The 24,263-nt window shown below is 39.9% G+C and overlaps 1 protein-coding gene across 10 annotated transcripts in view; it reads right to left on the bottom strand.

The window, feature by feature from the left end:
* The window catches only part of Pde10a (phosphodiesterase 10A), a 534,453-nt gene that overhangs the window by 35,021 nt on the left and 475,169 nt on the right, over window positions 1–24,263 (bottom strand). For all 10 annotated transcript variants that reach the window (XM_058580935.1, XM_046449363.2, XM_058580942.1 and 7 more), the window contains 4 exons: window positions 21,699–21,841; window positions 20,699–20,782; window positions 19,480–19,630; window positions 15,054–15,209 (listed from right to left, as the gene is read on the bottom strand). In XM_058580935.1, the coding sequence (XP_058436918.1) occupies window positions 15,054–15,209; window positions 19,480–19,630; window positions 20,699–20,782; window positions 21,699–21,841 (534 nt within the window). The remainder of the gene's footprint in view (window positions 1–15,053; window positions 15,210–19,479; window positions 19,631–20,698; window positions 20,783–21,698; window positions 21,842–24,263) is intronic.

Below are 24,263 nucleotides of genomic sequence, written 5' to 3'. Positions count from 1 at the left end.
TGCCCCAGCGAAGCTTCCACTTAAAGAACTATTTTAACTGTAGAGACATCCATCACTCACTATCACAAAACCCCAGGGACTTCAATATATCTAGTTTTTGTATATTTCTGGTAGTTATTAGGACTAGAAAATGTAGAATATTTAGGTTGAAGTTTTTTTCTCTTAAGGTAATTTCAGAACTTAAGGTTTATATCACACTGGAACTCATGGACTTCAAAAGGTATCTATTAGCATGTGCACTGCATGTTGTCACAAATAAGTAGCAATCAACTTTTTTTTTTTTTTTTTTTTTTTTTTTTTTTTTTATTGTGGGTTGTTCAAAACATTACAAATTTCTTGACATATCATATTCCACACTTTGATTCTAGCGGGTTATGAACTCCCACCTTCACCCCATACACAGATTGCAGATTCACATCAGTTACACATCCATTGATTTACAAATTGCCATACTAGTGTCTGTTGTGCTCCGCTGCCTTTCCCATCATCCACCCTCCCCCCTCCCCACCTCTCCCCTCCCCTCCCCTCCTCTCTCTCTACCCCCTCCACTGTATAACCCTGAGGGTCTCCTTCCATTACCGTGCAATTTACCTTCTCTCTCCCTTTCCCTCCCACCTTTCATCCCTGTTAAATGTTAATCTTCTTCTCCTGTTCTTCGTCCCTACTCTGTTCTTAGTTACTTTCCTTATATCAAAGAAGACATTTGGCATTTGTTTTTTAGGGATTGGCTAGCTTCACTTAGCATAATCTGCTCTAATGCCATCCATTTCCCTGTAAATTCTATGATTTTGTCATTTTTTAATGCAGAGTAATACTCCATTGTGTATAAATGCCACATTTTTTTTATCCATTCGTCTATTGAAGGGCATCTAGGTTGGTTCCACAGTCTTGCTATTGTGAACTGTGCTGCTATGAACATCGATGTAGCAGTGTCCCTGTAGCATGCTCTTTTTAGGTCTTTAGGGAATAGACCAAGAAGGGGAATAGCTGGGTCAAATGGTGGCTCCATTCCCAGCTTTCCAAGAAATCTCCATACTGCTTTCCAAATTGGCTGCACCAATCTGCAGTCCCACCAGCAATGTACAAGTGTACCCTTTTCCCCACATCCTCGCCAGCACTTGTTGTTTGACTTCCTAATGGCTGCCAATCTTACTGGAGTGAGATGGTATCTTAGGGTGGTTTTGATTTGCATTTCTCTGACAGCTAGAGATGTTGAGCATTTTTTCATGTACTTGTTGATTGACTGTATGTCCTCCTCTGTGAAGTGTCTGTTCAGGTCCTTGGCCCATTTGTTGATTGGGTTGTTTGTTCTCTTATTGTCTAATTTTTTGAGTTCTTTGTATACTCTGGATATTAGGGCTCTATCTGAAGTGTGAGGAGTAAAGATTTGTTCCCAGGATGTAGGCTCCCTATTTACCTCTCTTATTGTTTCTTTTGCTGAGAAAAAACTTCTTAGTTTGAGTAAGTCCCATTTGTTGATTCTAGTTATTAACTTTTGTGCTATGGGTGTCCTATTGAGGAATTTGGAGCCCGACCCCACAGTATGTAGATCGTAGCCAACTTTTTCTTCTATCAGACGGCGCGTCTCTGATTTGATATCAAGTTCCTTGATCCATTTGGAATTCACTTTTGTGCATGGCGAGAGAAAGGGATTCAGTTTCATTTTGTTGCATATGGATTTCCAGTTTTCCCAGCACCATTTGTTGAAGATGCTATCCTTCCTCCATTGCATGCTTTTAGCCCCTTTATCAAATATAAGATAGTTGTAGTTTTGTGGATTGGTTTCTGTGTCCTCTATTCTGTACCATTGGTCCACACGCCTGTTTTGGTACCAGTACCATGCTGTTTTTGTTACTATTGCTCTGTAGTATAGTTTGAAGTCTGGTATCGCTATACCGCCTGATTCACACTTCTTGCTTAGCATTGTTTTTGCTATTCTGGGTCTTTTATTTTTCCATATGAATTTCATGATTGCTTTCTCTATTTCTACAAGAAATGCCATTGGGATTTTGATTGGCATTGCATTAAACCTATAGAGAACTTTTGGTAATATCGCCATTTTGATGATGTTAGTTCTGCCTATCCATGAACAGGGTATATTTTTCCATCTTCTAAGATCTTCTTCTATTTCTCTCTTTAGGGTTCTGTAGTTTTCATTGTATAAGTCTTTCACCTCTTTTGTTAGGTTGATTCCCAAGTATTTTATTTTTTTTGAAGATATTTTGAATGGAGTGGTTGTCCTCATTTCCATTTCAGAGGATTTGTCGCTGATATACAGGAATGCCTTTGATTTATGCGTGTTGATTTTAAATCCTGCCACTTTGCTGAATTCATTTATTAGCTCTAACAGTTTCTTTGTAGAGCCTTTTGGGTCTGCTAGATATAGAATCATATCATCTGCAAATAGTGATAATTTAATTTCTTCTTTTCCTATTTTTATGCCTTTAATTTCTTTCGTCTGTCTAATTGCTCTGGCCAGTGTTTCGAGAACTATGTTGAAGAGAAGTGGAGAGAGAGGGCATCCCTGTCTTGTTCCAGATTTTAGAGGGAATGCCTTCAGTTTTTCTCCATTCAGAATAATGCTAGCCTGAGGCTTAGCATAGATTGCTTTTACAATATTGAGGTATGTTCCTGTTATCCCTAGTTTTTCTAGAGTTTTGAACATAAAGGGATGCTGTACTTTGTCAAATGCTTTTTCCGCATCTATCGAGATGATCATATGGTTCTTATTTTTAAGTCTATTGATGTGGTGAATAACATTTATTGATTTCCGTATATTGAACCAGCCTTGCATCCCAGGGATGAATCCTACTTGATCATGGTGTACAATTTTTTTGATATGTTTTTGTATCCGATTCGCCAGAATTTTATTGAGGATTTTTGCATCTAGGTTCATTAGAGATATTGGTCTGTAGTTTTCTTTCTTTGAAGTGTCTTTGTCTGGTTTAGGTATCAGGGTGATGTTGGCCTCATAGAATGAATTTGGAAGTTCTCCCTCCTTTTCTATTTCCTGAAGTAGCTTGAAAAGTATTGGTATTAGTTCTTCTTTAAAGGTTTTGTAAAATTCTGCTGTATACCCATCGGGACCTGGGCTTTCCTTAGTTGGTAGTCTTTTGATGGTTTCTTCTATCTCCTCAATTGATATTGGTCTGTTTAGGTTTTCTATATCCTCCTGACTCAATCTGGGCAGATCATATGACTTAAGAAATTTATCTATGCCTTCACTATCTTCTAATTTATTGGAGTATAAGGATTCAAAATAGTTTTTGATTATCTTCTGTATTTCTGAAGTGTCTGTTGTGATATTGCCTTTTTCATCCCGTATGCTAGTAATTTGAGTTCTCTCTCTTCTTCTCTTCACTAGCATCGCTAAGGGTCTGTCGATTTTGTTTATTTTTTCAAAGAACCAACTTTTAGTTTTGTCAATTTTTTCAATTGTTTCTTTTGTTTCGATTTCATTAATTTCAGCTCTGATTTTAATTATTTCTTGCCTTCTACTTCTTTTGCTGTTGTTTTGCTCTTCTTTTTCAAGGATTTTGAGATGAAGTATGAGATCATTTATTTGTTGGTTTTTTCTTTTTTTAAGGAATGAACTCCAAGCAATGAATTTTCCTCTTAGAACTGCTTTCAATGTGTCCCATAGATTCCGATATGTTGTGTCTGTGTTTTCATTTATCTCTAAGAATTTTTTAATTTCCTCCTTGATGTCTTCTATAACCCATTGATCATTCAGTAACCTATTGTTCATTCTCCAAGTGATGTATGCTTTTTCCTTCCTTCTTTTATCGTTGATTTTCAGTTTCATTCCATTATGATCAGATAAGATGCATGGTAATATCTCTACTCCTTTATATTGTCTAAGAGTTGCCCTGTGACATAATATATGATCTATTTTTGAGAAGGATCCATGTGCTGCTGAGAAAAAAGTGTAACTGCTTGATGTTGGGTGGTATACTCTATATATGTCAATTAGGTCTAGGTTATTAATAGTGTTATTGAGTTCTATAGTTTCCTTATTCAACTTTTGTTTGGAAGATCTGTCCAGTGGCGAGAGAGGTGTGTTGAAGTCTCCCATGATTATGGTGTGGTGGTCTATTAGACTCTTGAACTTGAGAAGAGTTTGTTTGACGAACATAGCTGCACCATTGTTTGGGGCATAAATATTTATGATTGTTATGTCTTGTTGGTGTATGGTTCCCTTAAGCAGTATGTAGTGTCCCTCTTTATCTCTTTTGATTAACTTTGGCTTGAAATCTATTTTATTTGATATGAGTATGGACACGCCTGCTTGTTTCCGAAGTCCATATGAGTGATATGATTTTTCCCAACCTTTCACCTTCAGCCTATGTATGTCTTTTCCTATCAAATGCGTCTCCTGTAGGCAGCATATTGTTGGGTCTTGTTTTGTGATCCATTCTACTAGCCTGTGTCTCTTAATTGGTGAGTTTAAGCCATTAACATTTAGGGTTATTATTGAGATATGGGTTGTTCTTCCAGCCATATTTGTTTATTTCTGTTACTAAACATTGTTTGTTTTCCTCTTTGATTGTTTCCCCCCCCCTTTACTGTCCTACCTCCCACTGTTGGTTTTCATTGTTATTTTCCATTTCCTCTTCCTGTAATACTTTGGCTAGGATGTTTTGAAGAGATGGTTTTCTAGCTGCGAATTCTTTAAACTTTTGTTTATCGTGGAAGGTTTTAATTTCATTCTCCATCCTGAAGCTTAATTTCGCTGGATACACAATTCTTGGTTGGAACCCATTATCTTTCAGTGTTTGAAATATGTTATTCCAGGATCTTCTAGCTTTCAGAGTCTGTGTTGAAAGATCAGCTGTTATCCTGATTGGCTTGCCCCTAAATGTAATTAGCTTCCTTTCTCTTGTAGCTTTTAAAATTCTCTCCTTATTCTGTATGTTGGGCATCTTCATTATAATGTGTCTAGGTGTGGATCTCTTATGATTTTGCACATTCGGCGTCCTGTAGGCTTCTAGGATTTGGGATTCTGTCTCATTCTTCAAGTCTGGGAAGTTTTCTTGTATTATTTCATTGAATAGACAGCTCATTCCTTTGGTTTGGAGCTCTGTACCTTCCTGTATCCCAATGACTCTTAAGTTTGGTCTCTTAATGTTATCCCATATTTCTTGGATGTTCTGCTCATGGTTTCTTAACAGTCTTGCTGAGCTGTCTATGTTCTTTTCCAGTTGAAATACTTTGTCTTCATTGTCTGATGTTCTATCTTCTAAGTGTTCTACTCTGTTGGTAGTATTCTCCATTGAGTTTTTAAGTTGGTTTATTGCTTCCTGCATTTCTAGGATTTCTGATTGCTTGTTTTTTATAACCTCTATCTCCCTGTATAGTTGATCCTTTGCTTCCTGGATTTGTTTGCGTAATTCGTTGTCGAAGTGATCTTTCATTGTCTGATTTTGCTGTTTAATGTCTTCCTTGATACTCCAGATCATCTGAAGCATGTATATCCTGAATTCTTTATCTGACATTCCATCTGCTGCAGCTGTTACCTCTTCTAAAGTTGCGTTGACCTGCATTGCTTGTGGTCCTTTCTTTCCTTGTCTTTTCATACTGCTTGCGTATCTTTCCTGCAGGTGCGGGCGGCGGCTCTGCTCTCTCCTTATTCCAATTGGGGTGTCGTGGCTACCACGCCGGCAGGTCACTGGGCCTGTTCTGGGAGCTGGTGGCGGCTCTGTTCTGCCCCTACTCCAATTGGGGTGACGTGTCTGTCGTACCAGCAGGCCACTGGGCCTGTCCTGCTGGTCGGTCGCAGATCTGCCCACCTTTCGGGCACGAGTGGAGGCTCTGCTTTGCCCCTACTCCAATTGGGGTGTCGTGACTACCCCGCCTGCAGGATGCTGGGTCTGTTCCTGGCAAGGGAGGCGACTCTGCTCTGTCACTACTCCAATTAGGGTGGTGTTTGTACCCCGCCGGCAGGCTCCTGGGCCTGATCCGCCGGTCTGTTGTAGGTCTGCCTACCTTGAAGGCGCGGGCGGCGGATCTGCCCTGCCCCTCCTACCACGCCTGCGGACCCCTGGGCCTGATCTGCAGGTTGATCACTGGTCTGCTCACCCTGCGGGCACGGGTGGCGGTTCCGCTCCACCCCCACTCCAATTGGGGTCACGTGACCACCACACCGGCAGGGCCTGATCCGGGCGTGGGATAAGGATCTGCTCTGCCCCTACTCGAGTTGGGGTGACGTGTGTACCACACTGGCAGGCCACTGGGCCTGACCCGCCAGGCTGTCACAGGTCTGTTTACCTTGCAAGCGCGAAGGGCGGCTCTGCCCTGCCCCTCCTACCACGCCCATGTACTACTGGGTCGTGGGTCTGCCCACCTGGCGGGTGTGGGTGGCGGCTCCGCTCCGCCCCCTCTCCAATTGGGGTCACGCGGTCACCACGCTGGCGAGCCGCTGGGCCTGCTCCGGGGGCTGGCGGCGGCCCGGCTCCTTCCCTCTGGCTCGAGGACAAATTGAGGAGACTCGGGTGACTGAGCCTCACCCCCCTTACCAGGAGACCAACTGCTTATGTCACCGCTAGTATTGATGAAGATCTCTCCTCCACCGCTTTCTGCTGACATCAGATCTCTGCCATGTTGGTATCCTATGCGAATGGCAGCATTTCGTTCCCCTTGCCAGGCAACCCAAGCAATGGGTGAGTCCTGACCTGTCCTCAGCAGGACCCGGACCGAGACACAGTTTCCGCGGGCTCCTAGCCCCGGTCCAGGGAAGTTCCGGGAGCCGGAACTCGGCCGCTCCGTGCTCGGTGTAAGCTCCTATAAGTGTAGGCTCCAAGAAGCAGCCCCCGCGGGCTCAGTTCCGGGAGCCGGAATTCGGCCGCTTAGTGTTTGGTGTATGCTCTGATAGGAGCAGGGTCCAAGAAGCAGCCTCCGCGGGCTCCGCAGCCCTGAGCCAGGGCGGTTCCGGGACGGTTCCGGGAGCCGGAACTCGGCCGCTCTGTGCTCGGTGTAAGCTCCTATAAGTGTAAGCTCCAAGAAGCAGTCCCCGCAGGCTCAGTTCCGGGAGCTGGAATTCGGCTTCTTGGTGTTTCGTGTTTGCTCTGATATTAGCAGGGTCCAAGAAGCAGCCTCCGCAGGCTCCGCAGCCCGGAGCCAGGGCGGTTCCGGGACGGTTCCGGGAGCCGGGACTCGGCCGCCCCGCGCTCCGTGTTCACTCCGATAAGATCAGATTTTAAGAAGCCCCCAGGCGCTGAACCCTAGCAATCTGTCTGCAAGCCGCAGGCGAATTGCAGCCTGAAATTACCTGTTCTAAGGGTGAATGAGCTGCGGTCAGTCAAAAACAGGTGTGGTGACGTCAGTTTACCAACATGGTGGCTGCTGGCCTCCTCTGTGGTCTGACCGGTGTGGAGAACCGAGATGGACCGCTTCCTTCCCCGTCTCGAACCCAGAATTCAGCCCTGAGTGCGGTGCTTGCGCGTCTGGCAGAAACTGCAGCGCTGTAACCCTGCGTCTCTATCCCAGCGCGCCTTGCAGACTCTAGCCGCGGGGCGATTTGCTGAATAAGCAGTGTTACCCTCCGTGCGACAAACCTCTCGCGTTTGAGTCCCCGTAGCCCAGCAATCAACTTTTATTAAAAGAAAATGTGCCACAACTAACCTAACATTTATTCACACATTTTAAACTCTTTACAGGCATCAACGCATCCACATGACACACAAGCCAGCAGAGATTCCACAACTACTAGCAACTTCTGTTCCCCTGGGGAGACAGGAAGAGATACATCCTCACCCCGACTGAGCACAGAGCATTGTAATTCCATTCTGTTCTCAGAGATATTCTTCTAGCTATAAAATTTCATAAAACTTTTCAGAATAGTTTCTTCCTCTGAGAATTTTAAGCACTTTTTTTCAGTAAAAGTTTTTATTCAAACTAAAAAAAGGCTGATATGATTATGATGTATTCAATTTGTGGGTTCATCAATTTTTAATGATTTTTTAAATCAATGGTCAATATTCCTATGATAAACTGATTTTATTTCACTTAATCTACACTTATTGACTGATAAAACACATTACAAACTTGAAATTATTAAAGTATGCTTCTTTTTAAAAAAATATTTATTTTTTAGTTTTAGGTGGACAGAGTATCTTTATTTTTTATATTTAGTGAGTGCTCTACCACTCACTGAGCCCAGCCCCAGCCCATAATATGCTGCTTTACAAAATCAGACATCACACTAAGGCACTGTGTGCTTCATATTCTGAAGAACAGCTGTATGTGACCATTTGTTTTCAAACATTAGAATCTTCCTATGCAATTTGCTCTTGAGATTTTAGACATAAACGCATACAGCAAATGGACTCAGTTCTTGTAGGTAATTTCAGGACAACAGTAATGAGAAGACCTTAAATGCATGATGACCCGAGCTTATAAAGCACTTTCCAACACGCGATTTCACTTTCAAATTATAAAATTAGCCTTTGATGTCTATCTAAACTGAAATACATGCTGAAGTGTTAACTAAGATGCTTCTTTGAGTGAAGGGAAACTAGTGCTTACATAAGCAGGTTGTGTTTGCAGTTTGCAGCGGAGACATTCGAATTTGAAGCTCCTTTCATGAAAACAACAGGGCCCTGGTGATGCGATGAGGAGGAGCTAAGAAGGAGCATACAAAGGCTGAGTTCCCAAGTGGAGGGTGCAGGAGCTGCTGGGCTTGGGACACTCCAGCACAGCTAGCTGGTGACTGCTTGGGACAGCACTGGGCAGGGGGCATGACTCCATTGCTATCAACCTTGACTCTCCACAGCTGTGTTGTGGGAATCTCTAGGAAGGAAGTCTTCACTCTGGTCCATGCTATGGGCTCTGCTTTCTCTGACTTGATGAAAACCCCAGTGAAGCAGCTGCCTCTGCGTCAGCGCGTCCTGCTTCAAGACCTGCGTGTGCCACTTCACAAACACGTCTCATGTCCGAGTGTGTTTGGTCGGCTCACCAGAAGGTCTCCTGAAGGGACTTGTGCTGGCACACTTCATGCTTCCTGACCTGTTTTTGTCTTTTATTTCCTCTATCTCAAACACCACAATGATCTGTTCAACTGTAATGTAAAAAAATACCCTAGTATGCTGTTGAAATTTTAAAAAAAATTCTCTCTACAATGCAGACTTCTCAGCCTGGGTTCTGTAAGTGCAGAGTCTGAGCTTGCTGCACGTCTTGTGTTTTTCATGAGACGCTCAAGTGTCTGTGGGACAAGAGGGTCCATTTTAATGGATCTGTGCATTCTGCTGGCTACTTTAGATTCATTTTTCCCTTTACTACTTTTCCATATTAAAGGAAACTGGCTTGGAAAAGTTCAGTAGAAGCCTTTATGATGAAAAGATGTAACTAGGGCTTTAACATTTTGCCATAGTAAATGGGATGAATAAATAAATACACAATTCTTTAAAATTCTTTAAAAGAATTTAAAATTCAAAATTCTTTAAAAGAATCTAGCAAAAATGAACTAAGGGAGATATTAGCAACCAAATCTGCCAGAAAGAGAAATGCTTAACTGTCCCCACCCCCAACTACTACTTCTTCTTCTTCCTCCCTTCTTCCTCTCCTTCTTTTTTTTTTTTTTTTTTTTTTACTACACTAGGGATTGAGACCCAGGCCTCACAGGTGCTAGGCAAATGCTCTACCGCTGAAATATTTTTTAAAGTTCAAATTTCACATTAGTTAACACACAATAAAAACCCCTTAAAGTGACATAATAGTTGTACACATCAATGAATGAGTTTATTATTCTTAATTCCAGATTACATAGATTGAAGTTGATGTTGGTTTAATTTAGTTGATCCTATTTTACATTAAATCAAGCATGAAATAGCAGACTTCAGATTCTTTATACCCAGGAATATTTCAAAAACTGTGAACTGGGTTAACAGTATGTAATCTTTATCTCTGCCAGAGTATTTGAGTGGGCTGTTTGTAAATGCTCAAAGCAGCTGAGCTCCGGAGACGGTAGAGAATTGAACACTGCTGAAATTGCTCTGATGCTGAGAGATCACCCAGGACCCACCTGAATGGATGCTCCTTGAGTCCTCTCCAGTTCTTGGGATAATTCTAAGCACCTCCTCCACAGTTGTGTCCTTCCCACAAATGAAAACCCCACGATCTGACTTCACTTATTCAGCAGATATTTAGTCTGCAGTGTTCCATTTTATGTGTGGACATAGTAGTTTAGTAACCACTATATCCAAGGTCATAAACAATAAAAGTTGGTTTTCTGAGGAGTTCATAGTTGGTAGAAAGGTAAGGGTATAAGTATGCAATTAAAATAGAACATTCTCTGTATTTGAGCTCAATGAAGGAGACCATGTGAGGCTTTTCCTGGGAGAGGACATGGATACTACAGGACAAGCAGAAGCAGCAGCAGCCTGTGATATGGAGCTCCTGAGACTACAGAAATCACGATATTTGAAGAAAATCACAAAAATTGCTATACAACCAAGGCAAATTGAATGTACTAATCTAAGTCCAAGTTTTCAAAAGGCCTTAATGTATTAAAATATCATCCTGGAGGGCCAGGTGCAGTGGCACACACCTGTAATCCCAGCATCTCAGGAGGCTGAGGCAGGAGGATCACAAGTTCAAGGCCAGTAACTTAGTGAGGCCCTAAGCAACTAAGCATGTCTCAAAATTTAAAAATGTTTTAAATAGGGCTGGGGATGTGGCTCAGTGACTTGAGTGCCCCTGGGTTCAATCCTCAGTACTTCTCCCAAAATTTATCCTGGAGGTAATAAGGAGCAATTGATAGTTTTAAGTTAGGTGATAGCATGAGGATTGTTTCAGAAAAACTGCTAGTAAGTCAACACAAGATAGGAACAGAAACTGATCCATCAGTCTTATTTTCAGCAAGTTTTAAAAATATTACTATTAATCACAAATAATCTCCCCCAAAACTCTATTCTGCTCATCCCTAAAGGAGATTCTTTCAGAAGGGCCACAACACCTAGTTTCTACATCTGGATTGCCAACCAATCCAGGCTTTGACCCTGGCAATCCTGCCCTAAGTGGGTTGAAGATTCCTGTTCCAGGAAGCCACAGGGCTGGGCTAGATCATTCAGATGTTCTGGCACAAAAAGTGTGAAGTCAATGATACAATACTCTGCATCGAGCATGCTTTTAAAATACACAGAGTGCTTGTTTTGCTGTTTAATCACCTACAGCTTCAAACCACAGGTTAGGGAGCACTGCAGTATTTGATTAAGAATACAGGCTTTGGGGACCAAACACCTCCTGTTGCTCATCTTGTTCTCACTAGTCATGTGACAAATGGACAAATCTCTTAATCTCTTTGATGCATTTTATTCTTATTTTTTAAATGAAATGAACAAAAATAATCTTATAGGAATATTCTAAACAACTGAATGTATTAAAATATGCAAAACACACTTACGGTTCACAGTAAGTACCCAATAGATAAAATGAGGGTGGTGGTGATAATGATAAAATCCACCAGCATGACTTAAGAGCCAAGAGTTAAGGGAAAGAGAGAAGGAAAAGCAAATGAAGAAACAAACAGATATGCTCCAAAATGAGTTTGATGGCCAAAGACCATTTCTATTCATTGGCAGAGAAGGAGAGAATATAAGCCAGCCCCCAGGTTATACATTTTAATTTGTTAGTAAAGGTCATGTTGCATGCAAGTACTATTTTGCTATTATTGAAATAGACAGCAGTAAATTCTATGAATGGAATTAATTGGAAGACTCTAGCTGATATTCATAAATATTATTGCTATAAAACGTAATGAAAAAGTCATGGGATCCCAAAATACACATAGATAACTTTCTGAAATTTTATCATGTTTCAAAATCATTAGATAATTGAAGATTAATAAGAATACTGTCTCATAATGAGACTAAATATTCCTAATTAGTTCAGTTTCTAAAACTTGACTTTTGAGAACTTAACAGAGTATTCTCAGAGGGCAAAGGATAGAAAGTAGATAGTTTCAATATTCAAAATGATCAGTAACATCTCATTAGAAAATAGAACAAACTGATTTAATACAGCAATAATAATGCTTCTCTCACAAGGGTTAAAATACAAACATTATAGGTAAGAATACAAAGTCACCTGCTTCCTTGGATGTCGATGGCCACACAGAATAATCTCGCTGGAAGGCACCTCACTGGCCTTCTGCTCCTGGGCCACTAGGAGAGCCCTGTGCCCCGGGGGACACAGCCACTTCCTTCTCCTACATGAGACCTGGAGTTTCTACCCTCCAAGATTTGCCCAGTTGTCCTGCCCACTCTGACTCCTCCTAACCCACACTGTACCTTCACAACCCCATCTCTGCACAGAAGGACAGACCCAGAGCTTGGTATAGACATGAGCAAGGGGCACCCACTGTCTTCACCAATTTACAATTCAAAGGAATTAGAAAGCTATGCTTATAACAGAAAATTTCAATACAAAATTAAAAAAAAAAACACCTAAGTCATACATATGTTTGAGACACCCAGGGATCATGGAAAAGGGGCATAATGCTGTGCCCTGCTCTATGGGAATTCCATAAGTGATGTCACCAGAGAAATTAAAGCACAACCTGAGCCTAAAAAATAAGAAGCTGGTTCCAGAAAGAGGGAGGAGAACAGCACAAGCGTCTGGCAGATACCATGGTCCTGCAACAGCAGAGGCCATTCATAAAAGATTTATATATCAATTATAGAACTGGGAATTCATTCCTAAGGCTTTAGAGAGCCACTGATGACACTGTCACAGGAGAATACCACCTCAGGCATGGATCTGGAGGATAGGTTTGAGGGACAGGCCTGGAGAAATAACGGTAGGTAGGGAAAGGCAATAGAACAGAAGAGCATGAGACTGGAATGGGGAGTCGAGTAGGAAAGGTGGTGACAGGCCCTCAGGAAGCTGCAGTGGCCAGAGGGGCCCTGACTTTCACTGAGGACTGAGCAGGAACTTCTGACTTCAGAACGCCCACTGTGTCCTCAGAGTGGCAGGCTGGCTCACCAGCAGCACCAGCAGAGAACAGGAAGCTCAGTGAGAGGCGAGACTGTGGTCCGCCCTTCTCTCTGTGCTTTACAGTCTCCGTATCATGACTCACCTCACCCCTCGTCCACTGCACCCTTCTCACTCTGACAGTTGTACTCTCCTGGTCTCTGCCTGCCCACCCGAGAGCTGTGTGTACGAGTGAGTCAGAGGGTAGTTTTAAGATGTATTTGACAACTGCCTGCTTATTGCTGCTGCTGAGGTGGCCAGTAGTATCCTTCTGCTTGCCCAGACTACCCAGCAGGTGACACTGGGAGCCAAAATGGAAATCAGCACTCACAGAGCCCTGTGGGTGCCCAAACGGGAACCATTCCCAACGCGATGCAGTACACTGAACTGGGTATCTTTTTTATCTGGCTATGCAGATGGATAGTTCCAGCTAGACCCACAGTCATTTGTGACAGTAGTAGCTCAGGGGGTCTGGCTGCTCCACACAGCTGCTGAATCACAGGATTAGTTTTAGTCTATCCTAGTGGCAATCTGCTTTTTAATGCTGGCCTACTTCAAAGATAATTCTATTATATTAAAATAGGCTTTCTAAAGGAATATTATGAAATCTATTAAAATTCATTTGCAGATTAAACTACTAGAAGCACTGCCATCATCAAACATATGAATTTACTTAGGATATGGGATGTGAATTCAGTGAGTTCTAACTGAAGGCATACTGATGTCATTTCCAGAATCCATCCTTCTAGTTGTACAAAAACATACCTTCAAATAATGAGTGAGTGAGGTCAAAGTAAATATAACTTCGATGAAGTTCTACAATGTTCACCTACTTACAAAAAGCGTGACTTATATATATTTCTAAACACACCTTCTATCCTCATTAAATTTCTAAGTGTGCTGCATGTATACATGCATCTATTCAAATATACATCATTTATAAAAGAAAGGACCAATGCTCACATAGAGCTCTCAGGGGCAGAACTCATCTATAAACAAGTGCAACATCAGCCACTCTGCTACTTAGGGGTTATAGATTGAAAAGAACTAAAATATCTAACACTCCATATCTAACACCTCTTTCGCTTTTACCCAGCAGGATATCAGAGCAGCAGTTGCACATCAGGAATTTCATCACTTACCTTCTCAGTGCCCAGACAGCTAAGTTTAGTTGGGTTTTAAGGTTTGAGCATGCAGTACTACCAACCCTTTGGGCACACAGGCCAAATGAGGAGCACTAGAGAAGCCTTAGAGAAGCTGAAGGGAGAAAGTGATACCGGGCTGTCCAGAGGGAAGCAAAAAACTGCGCCAAGTGGAAAAAGCCTTTCTGTTTGCCCTCTGTCCATGGACAGCTACCGCTAGACTCACTGCTGGCACTTCTCCAGGCGCCTCTGGAGACTCGAGACTTCCTGTAGACTCGCCACCCAGAACACCCATACAGATTCCTTTTCCTTTGTTAGGTGCTGGCGGTAGGAGGGAAATACAGGGTCCATCGTCCTTAAGCCAACACAGGTCATAATTTAAAAACTCTCTCTGTGATAGGATTCAAACCATTTTGACACAACAGCTACCTTGTTACGCTGAGGCTGAGAAAAAGGTTTAAGAAAGAAGGAGCATGACAAGTTTTACTGAAACGAGTTCTACCATCAACCAGAGCAATCACCAGAAATATCTTAAAAGCAATAAAATAAAAACCCACATGCAAGAAAAGATAAAAGGAATTCAATGCACTTGAAAACCTTGAATTTACCTAACTTTTAAGATGCTGAATACATTCTGGTTTCAAGAATATGATAATCCATATAATTAAACTATGTAAAATGAAATTTGTTTTTGGAGATCATATATTATTAATATAACCTGTGGAAAACAAATGTAATTGCAAAATATATATATTTGACATCTTTGTCAAGGATTTTTTTATTCAAAAGATCCACATAATCATTTAGTTATGACTATAAATATAAGATAGCACAATAAAATGCAACTGATGTTTCCCAGTAGGCCTAACAACATTCCCGTCTCACCTAGGAAGCATCAGCACCTCCCAAGAGGCCCTGGGCATGGGCCCAGTGGGCAGGGCTCACCTGCAGGATGGAAACTGTCTGGGAGAAGTGGTGCTGCTCCATGGTAGAGGTGGAGTAGAGAGCTGCCAGCGGGTGGTCGAACTTCTGCAGGTAGCTGTTACTGAAGCCCCTGTGGTCCAGGTCATGACACAGACAGGCGATCAGCAGTCCTTTACGCTTAAAAAAATAAGGCAGAGATGTTCAAAACAAAGAAATGAGACAGGAGGACACCTGCAGCTCACTTTCACATTTATTTCTGCCTTTAATATATTCAACACCCTTAGGAATATTTAAAACTTCAGGGAATCAAACTTCTCTTGACCTCTTTGTTTTTCTGCATATGAACTTGACAGTCAAATTATTCTCGAGTCTTCCTGCTCAGCTCTAAGAGCAAGTGCAGGAGGTATCAAGTGTTCTGAAGCACCGTGGAAGAAGCAGATCTGCACAAGGAGAGGGCAGCTTCAGTTCTCTTTCATTCAAGACCAATCTGATGCTAAATTCTGACAATGTTATTGCTATTATAAACAATGAATATAATAAGTTATCGTATGGCCTGTAAAAATGGCAAATTATGTAGAAAACTTTAAAAGGGCTATAAAGGATCAAGGAAGACAGGCTGAATATTAAATAAAGTAGCCAGAACAGGCCTTAGGAAGGTGGTCAGAAGCAAGAAGGTGTAGGAAAGAGCACAGCAGAAGGAACAGGAGAGCACTTCCTGAGAGAGGTCTGAGGGAAGACAGGATGCAGTCCTATCCAAGGGACGAGGGATGACTATGGGGCTTTTAGCAAAACAGTGTCATCATCTAATCTTTATTTTTAATTTTTTCCATATTTTTATTGGTGCGTTATAGTCGTACACGGGATGGGACTTTTTATTACATATATTTCTACCTGCACACAATGCAGCAATCTGACCTGGCCCTCATCCTTCCCCCATCACTTCCCCTCCCCCCACCCCTGGTCCCTGTCCTCCACTAATCTACCTTTGATTTTCATGACATTCTTCCCCCCGCCCCCTTTTTCCTTTTCTTCTCTAGCTTCCACATCTGAGAGAAAACATACAACCCTGGACCTTCTTACTTCACCTAACATAAAGGTCTCGTGTTCCACCCATTTTCTTGCATATGACATAATTTTTTTTTTTTTTGGCTACTAGGGATTGAATTCAGGGGCACTTGACCACTAAGCCACATCCCCAGCCCTGTTTTGTATTTATTTACAGACAAGATCTCACTGAGTTGCTTAGGCCTCACTTTTGATGAGGCTGGCTTTGAACCTGCAATCCTCCTGCCTTAGCCTCCGAGAGCCACTGGGTTACAGGCATGCACCACCACACCCAGCCTCATTTTTCTTTATGGCTGAATAAAACTCCATTGTGTATATATATACATAACATTGTCTTTATCCATTCATCCATTGATGGGACACCTAGGCTGGTTTCATAGCTTGGCTATTATGAATTGCACTGCTGTAAACATGGATATGCACTTATCACTATCTTGTGATGACTTTAACCTTCTGAAGAAGTGGTAAAGCTGGGTCATATGGTGGTTCTGTGCCTAGTTTTTGAGTAACCTGCATACTGATTTCCTTAGGTTGCACTAATTTATAATCCCACCAATAGTGTAAAAGTGTTTCTTTTTCTCCACATCCTCTCCAGCATTTATTATTATTTGTAATCTTTATGACTGCCAGTCTGACTGGTGTAATATAAAATCTCAGTGTAGTTTTATATCATTTGCATTTCCCCAGTTGCTAATAGTGTTGAACATGTTTTCATAATTATTGTATTTCTTTTTTTAAAAAGTATCTGTTTAATTCCTTGCCCATTTATTAACTGGGTTAATTGATTTCTTGATGTTAAGTTTTTTGAGTTCTTTATATATTCTAGATGTTAATCCTCTGTCAGAATAGCTGGCAAAGATTTTCTCCCATCTGTGGGTTCTCTCTTCACATTCCTAATTGTTTCCTGTGCTGTGAAGCTTTTAGGTTTGATGCCAACCCACTCATTAGCTCCTGGCATTGTTTCCTGAGCTTTAGGGAGAAATGTCCTATGGAGAAAGTCCTTGCCTGTGTCTATATGCTGGAGAATTGACTTATGTTTTCTTCCAGGATTTGCATAATTTCTAGTCCAATTCCTAGGTCTTTGGTCCATTTTCAGTTTATTATGGTGCAGGATGAGAAATATGTGTCTAGTCTCATTCTTCTACATATGGAAATCCAATTTCCCCTGCATCATTTGTTTAAAAGGTCGTTTTTTTCTCTTATGTATGTTTTTGGCACCTTTGTTGAGGATCAAATGACTGTGTTCTGTTTTCTATTCTGTATCATTGGTCTATGTGTCTGTTTTTATGCCAATACCATGCAGTTTTTGTTAATGTAGCTCTGTAGTATAATTTGAAGTCAGGTATTTTAATACCTCCAGCATGCTTTTTGGGCTTGGAATTGCTTTGGCTATTCTGCATCTTTTATTCTTCCAAATGAATTTTAACAGATGGGATGATCCAAAAGAGGGAAGGTATGGCAATGGAGACGGGTTGTGTTCTCACAGAGGGTGAGTCATGGAGTATGCTGGAGTGGAACTGCACAGGCGGGGCCTGCTGAGGGCAGGTGCTACTCTGGGAGGTCACCATGGGAGTCAGCAGACATTCTCCCAAGTGTACTTTTCTTTTCACATCCCGCTCCTTCTTCATCTTGATGTAATACAACTGCCTTCTCCTGCAGCTTGACTGGAAAGGAAGTCTCACCAGTCACTCGCACACCTTAATAGATATAGTGTCATCTTACCAACCACATATGCTGGCTATTAAAGGTAACGGAATCAGTTAAGGTTTTGAGTATCACTTTGGTTTTGAATTGTTTCCATATTTTATGCTGCTATAGTCACATAATTTATCTGGTAAAAAATTCCAAGGTTTTAAAATCTAGCACAATAGATGAAACCTGTTATATTCCAATCTTTCTAACGTTTTTATTACTTTTTATTGGCACAACTTTCAACAGTTTTATAAAAAAGTATGCTAAAATCATAAATCTGAAAATGACTTACAAAGAATTATTTTTGTAAAACATTTTCCTTTACTGACATCAAATAATTTCTAATAGCCCTACTAGAGATCACATATTCTAAAATATTTTTAAAATATTTTAAAAATTTGGGATTATTTTTAGCCAAAAAGTCCTGAGTTTGGGGGAAATGAAAATATATAATTCCAGAAATAATTTAGGAATATGGCATCAATAAAATTTTTCTTATTTACCTTTAAATTTTCAATCTTCAAAATACAAATTTCATTGCTACTCTATTTGAAAGTGTAATTTATAAAATTCTTAAACTCACTAAGATATCTTATGGCAAAAGGAAACAATGAAGTTGCTTCCTTAAGAGGAATTAAATGGAGAAAATGTTGAAAGTCCCAAAAGAATGGGGTTTTAGTAGAATTGCAAATTGTTTAAATGTGGAAAAATAACATATTTCATTTGGATCTTTTTCTTGAGAGGTGATAAATAATACATTATTTATTAGTTTAAACTCTGCTTCAACTAAAAAAAAAAATTTTTAAAGAGGAATACTTTTGATTCCTTCTCTGAAATGGCCATTTCTCCTTCTGGAATCCACCTTTCAAGACTGCTGCAGACTGTGAATCTGGACAGAAAGGGTGGAAAAAGAAGAGGCTGGATCTCAGGAATACTGGGTTCTAATTTGAAAGTGATCTCGAAAAGAAGTTCAAGTAATGGGTGTCCTCCTCTGCACAACCAGATGTCACCTGAAGTGTGACACCAGTCTACAGAGGGAAGAAAGGGGGACTGGATCAGAGTGTTGGTAGGCATCATCAGGACAAGTGTGGTCAGAGGGGTATACTTGAGGTTCAGGTCATCTAGCTGTGGGATCAGAATCTCTAGGGCCAAGGAGGGCTCAGTGCTTAACTGGGCTTTCCAATAAGGGAATTTGACTATAGTGGTTAAATGGGGAAGAAAGTCTCGAAATCTTGAATATTCTATTTTGGAAGCTTTGGGTGGTTACCAACTCGTTTGTAACATTAGGTAGATCTGTTTCCTTATGCTAGAGTAAATTAAAAAATCATTTATGGTTTTCACTGTATTTAATGTTCTGAATCCTCTATTTGGTGAGATGTGTCCATATTAGCCAGGGCATATAGAATTCACTTTGCTTATATCCTTTCAAAACATTTAAAATTCAATCAGAAAGAAAGCCTACAAAATTAGTATTTCCTTGAAGAATATTTTGGTGAAGTTGAAATTTCTTTATCTACTTTCTTATAAAAAAGAATATGCTAAATTCTTGGGTACTGAATCTAAAAAAATGTGCAGCTTCTAATTTACTGACACAAAATTTGTCCTGTAACAGCAGGTCACCATGGCATGTTATCAATTTGCGCTGAATCCACTGAGATGGCGTGAAAGGGGCAAGGGTGTGCACACCCACCTCGAGGTCTGTGAAGAGCCCGTAATTGTTCTGCAATATGGCATACATGCAGTGTGCTACCGTGACCGCATGCTTCCAGTTGTGGTAAGGAACCCGTCGGTAGTTCTTCTTCACAGACATAATGAAACGACACAACTTTTCAAGCTCAAAGCTGTGAGGAAAAGAAACTCTTAAAACCAAAGCCAGCAGAGAACCACTAATTTTCAGAAGAGCCTCTGGCTGAGTTACACATTTCTACTCCTTACACATCTGCACTACAAGGATTCCCACATTGACTGCTGAACCATGATTACTGGAAAATGATCTCTTCTCTCCTCTTTCTCCAGCCAAAATGAAGCAAGAGATTCTTTCATCGGTTATGTTCAGATATATTAACTGTCCCGCTAGGGATAAGCAGCAGAACCAGCATGCAGTCTCCATCATTAACCCCCATGCATGCACCTCATGTTTACCAGCATTTTCTAGGACCCACAGTACTCAAAAAAACTATCACGTAACATCATCTTGCTCAAAGATTTATTGAGCCAATATTTTTCAAAAAAAAAAAAAAAAACACATTCATATTCACACACTGCATATATATAGAGAGGGGGTAGATGGGGGAGGCAAAGGAGAGGGAGAGACTCTGGGAGGCATTTATGCCTAAATGAGTCAAAAAGTGCAAAAAAAATTAATGCTTGCATTTTAAGTTTGTGTATTTAAGCTGCAAAAGATCAGAGCTAAAGGCACAAAGGCCCATAGAACAGGCAGGCCAAACAGGTAGAGATTTGCAATGAGATCAAACTGTAATTACTAGCGATGTATCACACTTTGAATGTGGAGACTTTTTATTTTACACACAAACTGATAAGATATATAGTTGATGCTCTGTTTATGCAGAGCTTTCTAAGAGCTTCTAAAGCAGGTAATTCTGCCAAGAAGCAAGCTTTGCCTCCTTCAGCCACACAGCCTGTAACATATTTCCATGACGCCTCTTAGATGTATGGCTGTGAACCAGGCTTCAGACTGCTGGGGACTCAGCAGTCATTATGGAAAATCTGAAAAGGCTGCTGCTTTGCCCAACAAAACCAGCCCATTTTAACTTAAATATTTAGAAACAAATTCATATATGTCATATTGAAAAGGACTGTAAACAAAAAAAGGTGAGGTGCATGAGCAAGGGAAGGAGGGAGTCATGTCACTGAAGACTGTACACAGAGAGCATTCAGAGCCTTCATACCAGGACGTCCCACAGGACCGATGAACCATGTAGACAAAGATCCCAGGCCACATGCTTTCGAAAGGACCAATGTCAAAGTGGAACCTGAAATTAAAAGGGTAGTTTATTACTAAAAGCAAGCAGGGCACACAGAAAGTAAAGAAAATCATTTAAATGGTTTTTTCTATCAAGAAACCAAAAAGACCCCAGGATCATGGCCATCATTTCTCTGACTTCTCAGTCACTCCTGCCTGGAACTGAAAGTTTTTGGGAGATTCCACATATTCCCTTAGGAACTTAATATATCTCTGGCTTTATTTCTATTAAACAATCCATTAAAAAAATATGCTGCTGTTGTAATAATGTCTTATTTCAAACCTGCTTTACTAATTCTTTAAGAGAGTAGAACAAAACAGATGTTACTACTTTATGAAAATATATAATTTATATATGAGACTGCAGGACCAATGTAATTCTATAACATGTACAATCAGAAAAATGAGAAATTATACCACATCTATGTATGATATATCAAAGTGCATAAATGCATTCTACTGTCATATAACTAATTAAAGCAAATTTTATAAATAAAAAAAAAAAGATTAGTTTTGACTAGTCAAGAACTTATTAAAAATTGAACCATTAAAAAAAATGCTGCTGTTGTTATCAGAGAAATAAATAAGCACCAAAAGTTATACTATTGATACTAGAAAATGCATAGGGGGGGATTTTATTGAAAGTATTGTTGGAGTTGAAATTGTTCTCCTTTTTAAACTGAAATAAGAATTTCATAAATATAAAAATGCAAAGTTATGTAGATGAAAACTTTATGTATCTGACATTAAATGCTATTTTGAACATTAAATATTATATAGTGTAAAGTACGCAACAGAGTAATAATACATGCTAGCATTTAGATTAATTCATCATAACTGTGATTCTAATTCTACAACCTGGTTTACTTTTTTTCAATGAAACTGAGAATCTGCTGCTGAAGAAACTAACCAAGTGAAATACTTACAGCTCAATTTCTTTGCAGAGCCGCATAGGGAGGTTGAAGCGCATGAGGCCTTGCCACTCCTCAGCAGTGCAAATGCTGTGGTAGGACAGCTTTTCCATGGTTACCCGGTAGATGCACTCTGAGTGCCGGATTCGATGATACATCTGGAAGACAGACAAAAAATGAATTTAAACAATGCTGAATGCAGTTTGCCATTAAAGTTCAGAATCTGGCATAAAAGAATCAGAACTACAATTGAAACTAAGGCAGAATTAACACTAAAGTTAACACTGTCCAAATTTCCATGTACACTAAAGCTATGTTTGCATGTGAACTTGAAGAAACAAAGGAACTTTTTTCTAATTATATCTCTCTTTTAAGTCTTATTTAATTTTGTAGCAAATATCTTTTTATCAGCCATAATCTTTATGGAGCGAAAAATCCATTTGTCTTCTGCGTATTATGCTTTCAAATTTTTAGTAATAAAAATGCTGAAAACAAACAATACTCATTTTATTTATTTATTTATTTATTTTTTAAAGAGAAAGTGAGAGAGAGAGGGCGGGGGGAGAGAGAGAGAGAGAGAGAGAGAGAGAGAATTTTTTTAATATTTATTTTTTAGTTTTCGGCGGACACAACATCTTTGTTTGTATGTGGTGCTGGGGATCGAACCCGGGCCGCACACATGCCAGGCAAGCACGCTACCGCTTGAGCCACATCCCCAGGTCCATGCTCATTTTATTATCAGAAAATGAATTAAAGTTAAAGATTCTAAGGAATTAAAGATCTAGGCAGCTTCTGAATCTATTAAAAGACAAATTTAAAATAATAACATGTCACCTGCATATCAGTCTCAACTTTCTTGGGAAGATTTCATCATCTCTTTGCTACTTGTTGATTTCAAGTAGCAAAGTAGTTGTTTATTTTTCCCCATTCTTAAAGGATTAAATGTGGGTTACATTGGTGTTACAGCAGTGAATTCAAAGTAAAACACAAATTTGTACACAAAACTCATGGACTGTTGCACATAAATAGATTCATACATTAATGGAAAATAGGAAGGCACAACGTACTACCACACAAACTCAGGATCTTGTGTATTTCTCTGTGTGCAAACATACTTTTGCAAATACTTCAAAACAAATATGTGAGATAAAATTAAAACAAGCAATGGAGCCAGTCAGTGGAAAGATTCAATGCTTACACGTGTAAATTTGTAAGTAGATGAGGTTACTTAGAAAAGAGAACTTATGGGACAAACCCAAGAGCCCTCCAGATCAAATTAAGAGTGAATGTACTATAATGGAAGACTGAGTGACTTTCTTTATATATATATATATATATATATATATGTTGTAGTTGGACATATATCTTTATTTTATTCATTTTTATGTGGTGTTGAGGATCGAACCCAGGGCCTCACATGTGTTTAATATAAGCTATAGCTCACAGTCTAAGGAGAAGACTACCCACTGTCTGCATAATAAAAAGAACCGAAACTAAATGGGTCAAGTACTAAGATATTTTCTTCATGTTACCCTTCAAAGTATTTATCTTAGTTCTCAGTGATCTCAAAATCCTTCCTTGATAAACAAAAGTTAAAAATACTTACAACTAGAAAGCCTGCACTACAGAACATCCTCAGCAAAATATTCCATGAGGAATTGAAAAACAGCAATGAAAATCAGCACAGGGAGGTATTACAATAAAGGAAAATCTAATCAAAGGAGAAACCAAGTCAAGTTAAATACCAAAAATAAATAAAAATGACTGGGAATGCAAATCATGACTCAATAATAACCCTGAATGTTAATGACCTAAACTCACCAATCAAAAGACATAGACTGGCAAATTAGAATTTTTTTTTAAAAAAAGGCCCCAAAATATGCTACCTCCAAGAGACTCATAGGAAAAGACATTCAGAAACTGAAGGTGAAAGGTTGGGAAAAATCATAACACTCCCATGGACGGCAGAAGCAAGCAGGGTTTTCCATTCTCATATCAAATAAAGTAGACTTCAAACCAAAGTTACTCAAAAGGGATAAAGAAGGACATTTCACACTGCTTAAGGGAACCATTCATCAACAAGACATAAAGTTAATACATATATATATATATATATATATATATATATATATATATATATATATATACCCCAAACAATGGAGTGTCTATGTTCATCAAACAAACTCTTCCCAAATTCAAGAGTCAAAAAGAGCACAACACAATAATGCTGGGTGACTTTAACACACCTCTTTCACCACTGGATTGATCATCCAAACAAAAGCTGAACAAAGAAACTATAGAACTCAATAATACAATCAATAACTTAGACTTAACTGACATATATAGAATATTTCATCCTTCAATGAGCAAATACACTTTCTTCTCAGCAGCACATGGATCCTTCTCTAAAATAGACCATATATTATGCCACAAAGCAACTCTTAGCAAATATAAAGAAGTAGAGATACTACCCTGCGTTCTATCAGATGATAATGGAATGAAATTAGAAAAAAATGATAAAATAAAAAATAAAAGCTACTCCAACACCTGGAGACTAAATAATATACTACTGAATGAACA

This window comes from Marmota monax, unplaced genomic scaffold (assembly GCF_021218885.2).
Source record: "Marmota monax isolate L192 unplaced genomic scaffold, Marmota_monax_Labrador192_F-V1.1 WCK01_AAM20220418_F8-fsc00083, whole genome shotgun sequence".
Lineage (NCBI taxonomy): Eukaryota > Metazoa > Chordata > Mammalia > Rodentia > Sciuridae > Marmota > Marmota monax.
Note: the sequence above shows the minus strand (reverse complement) of the source record. Positions and strands in the feature narration are given on the sequence as shown.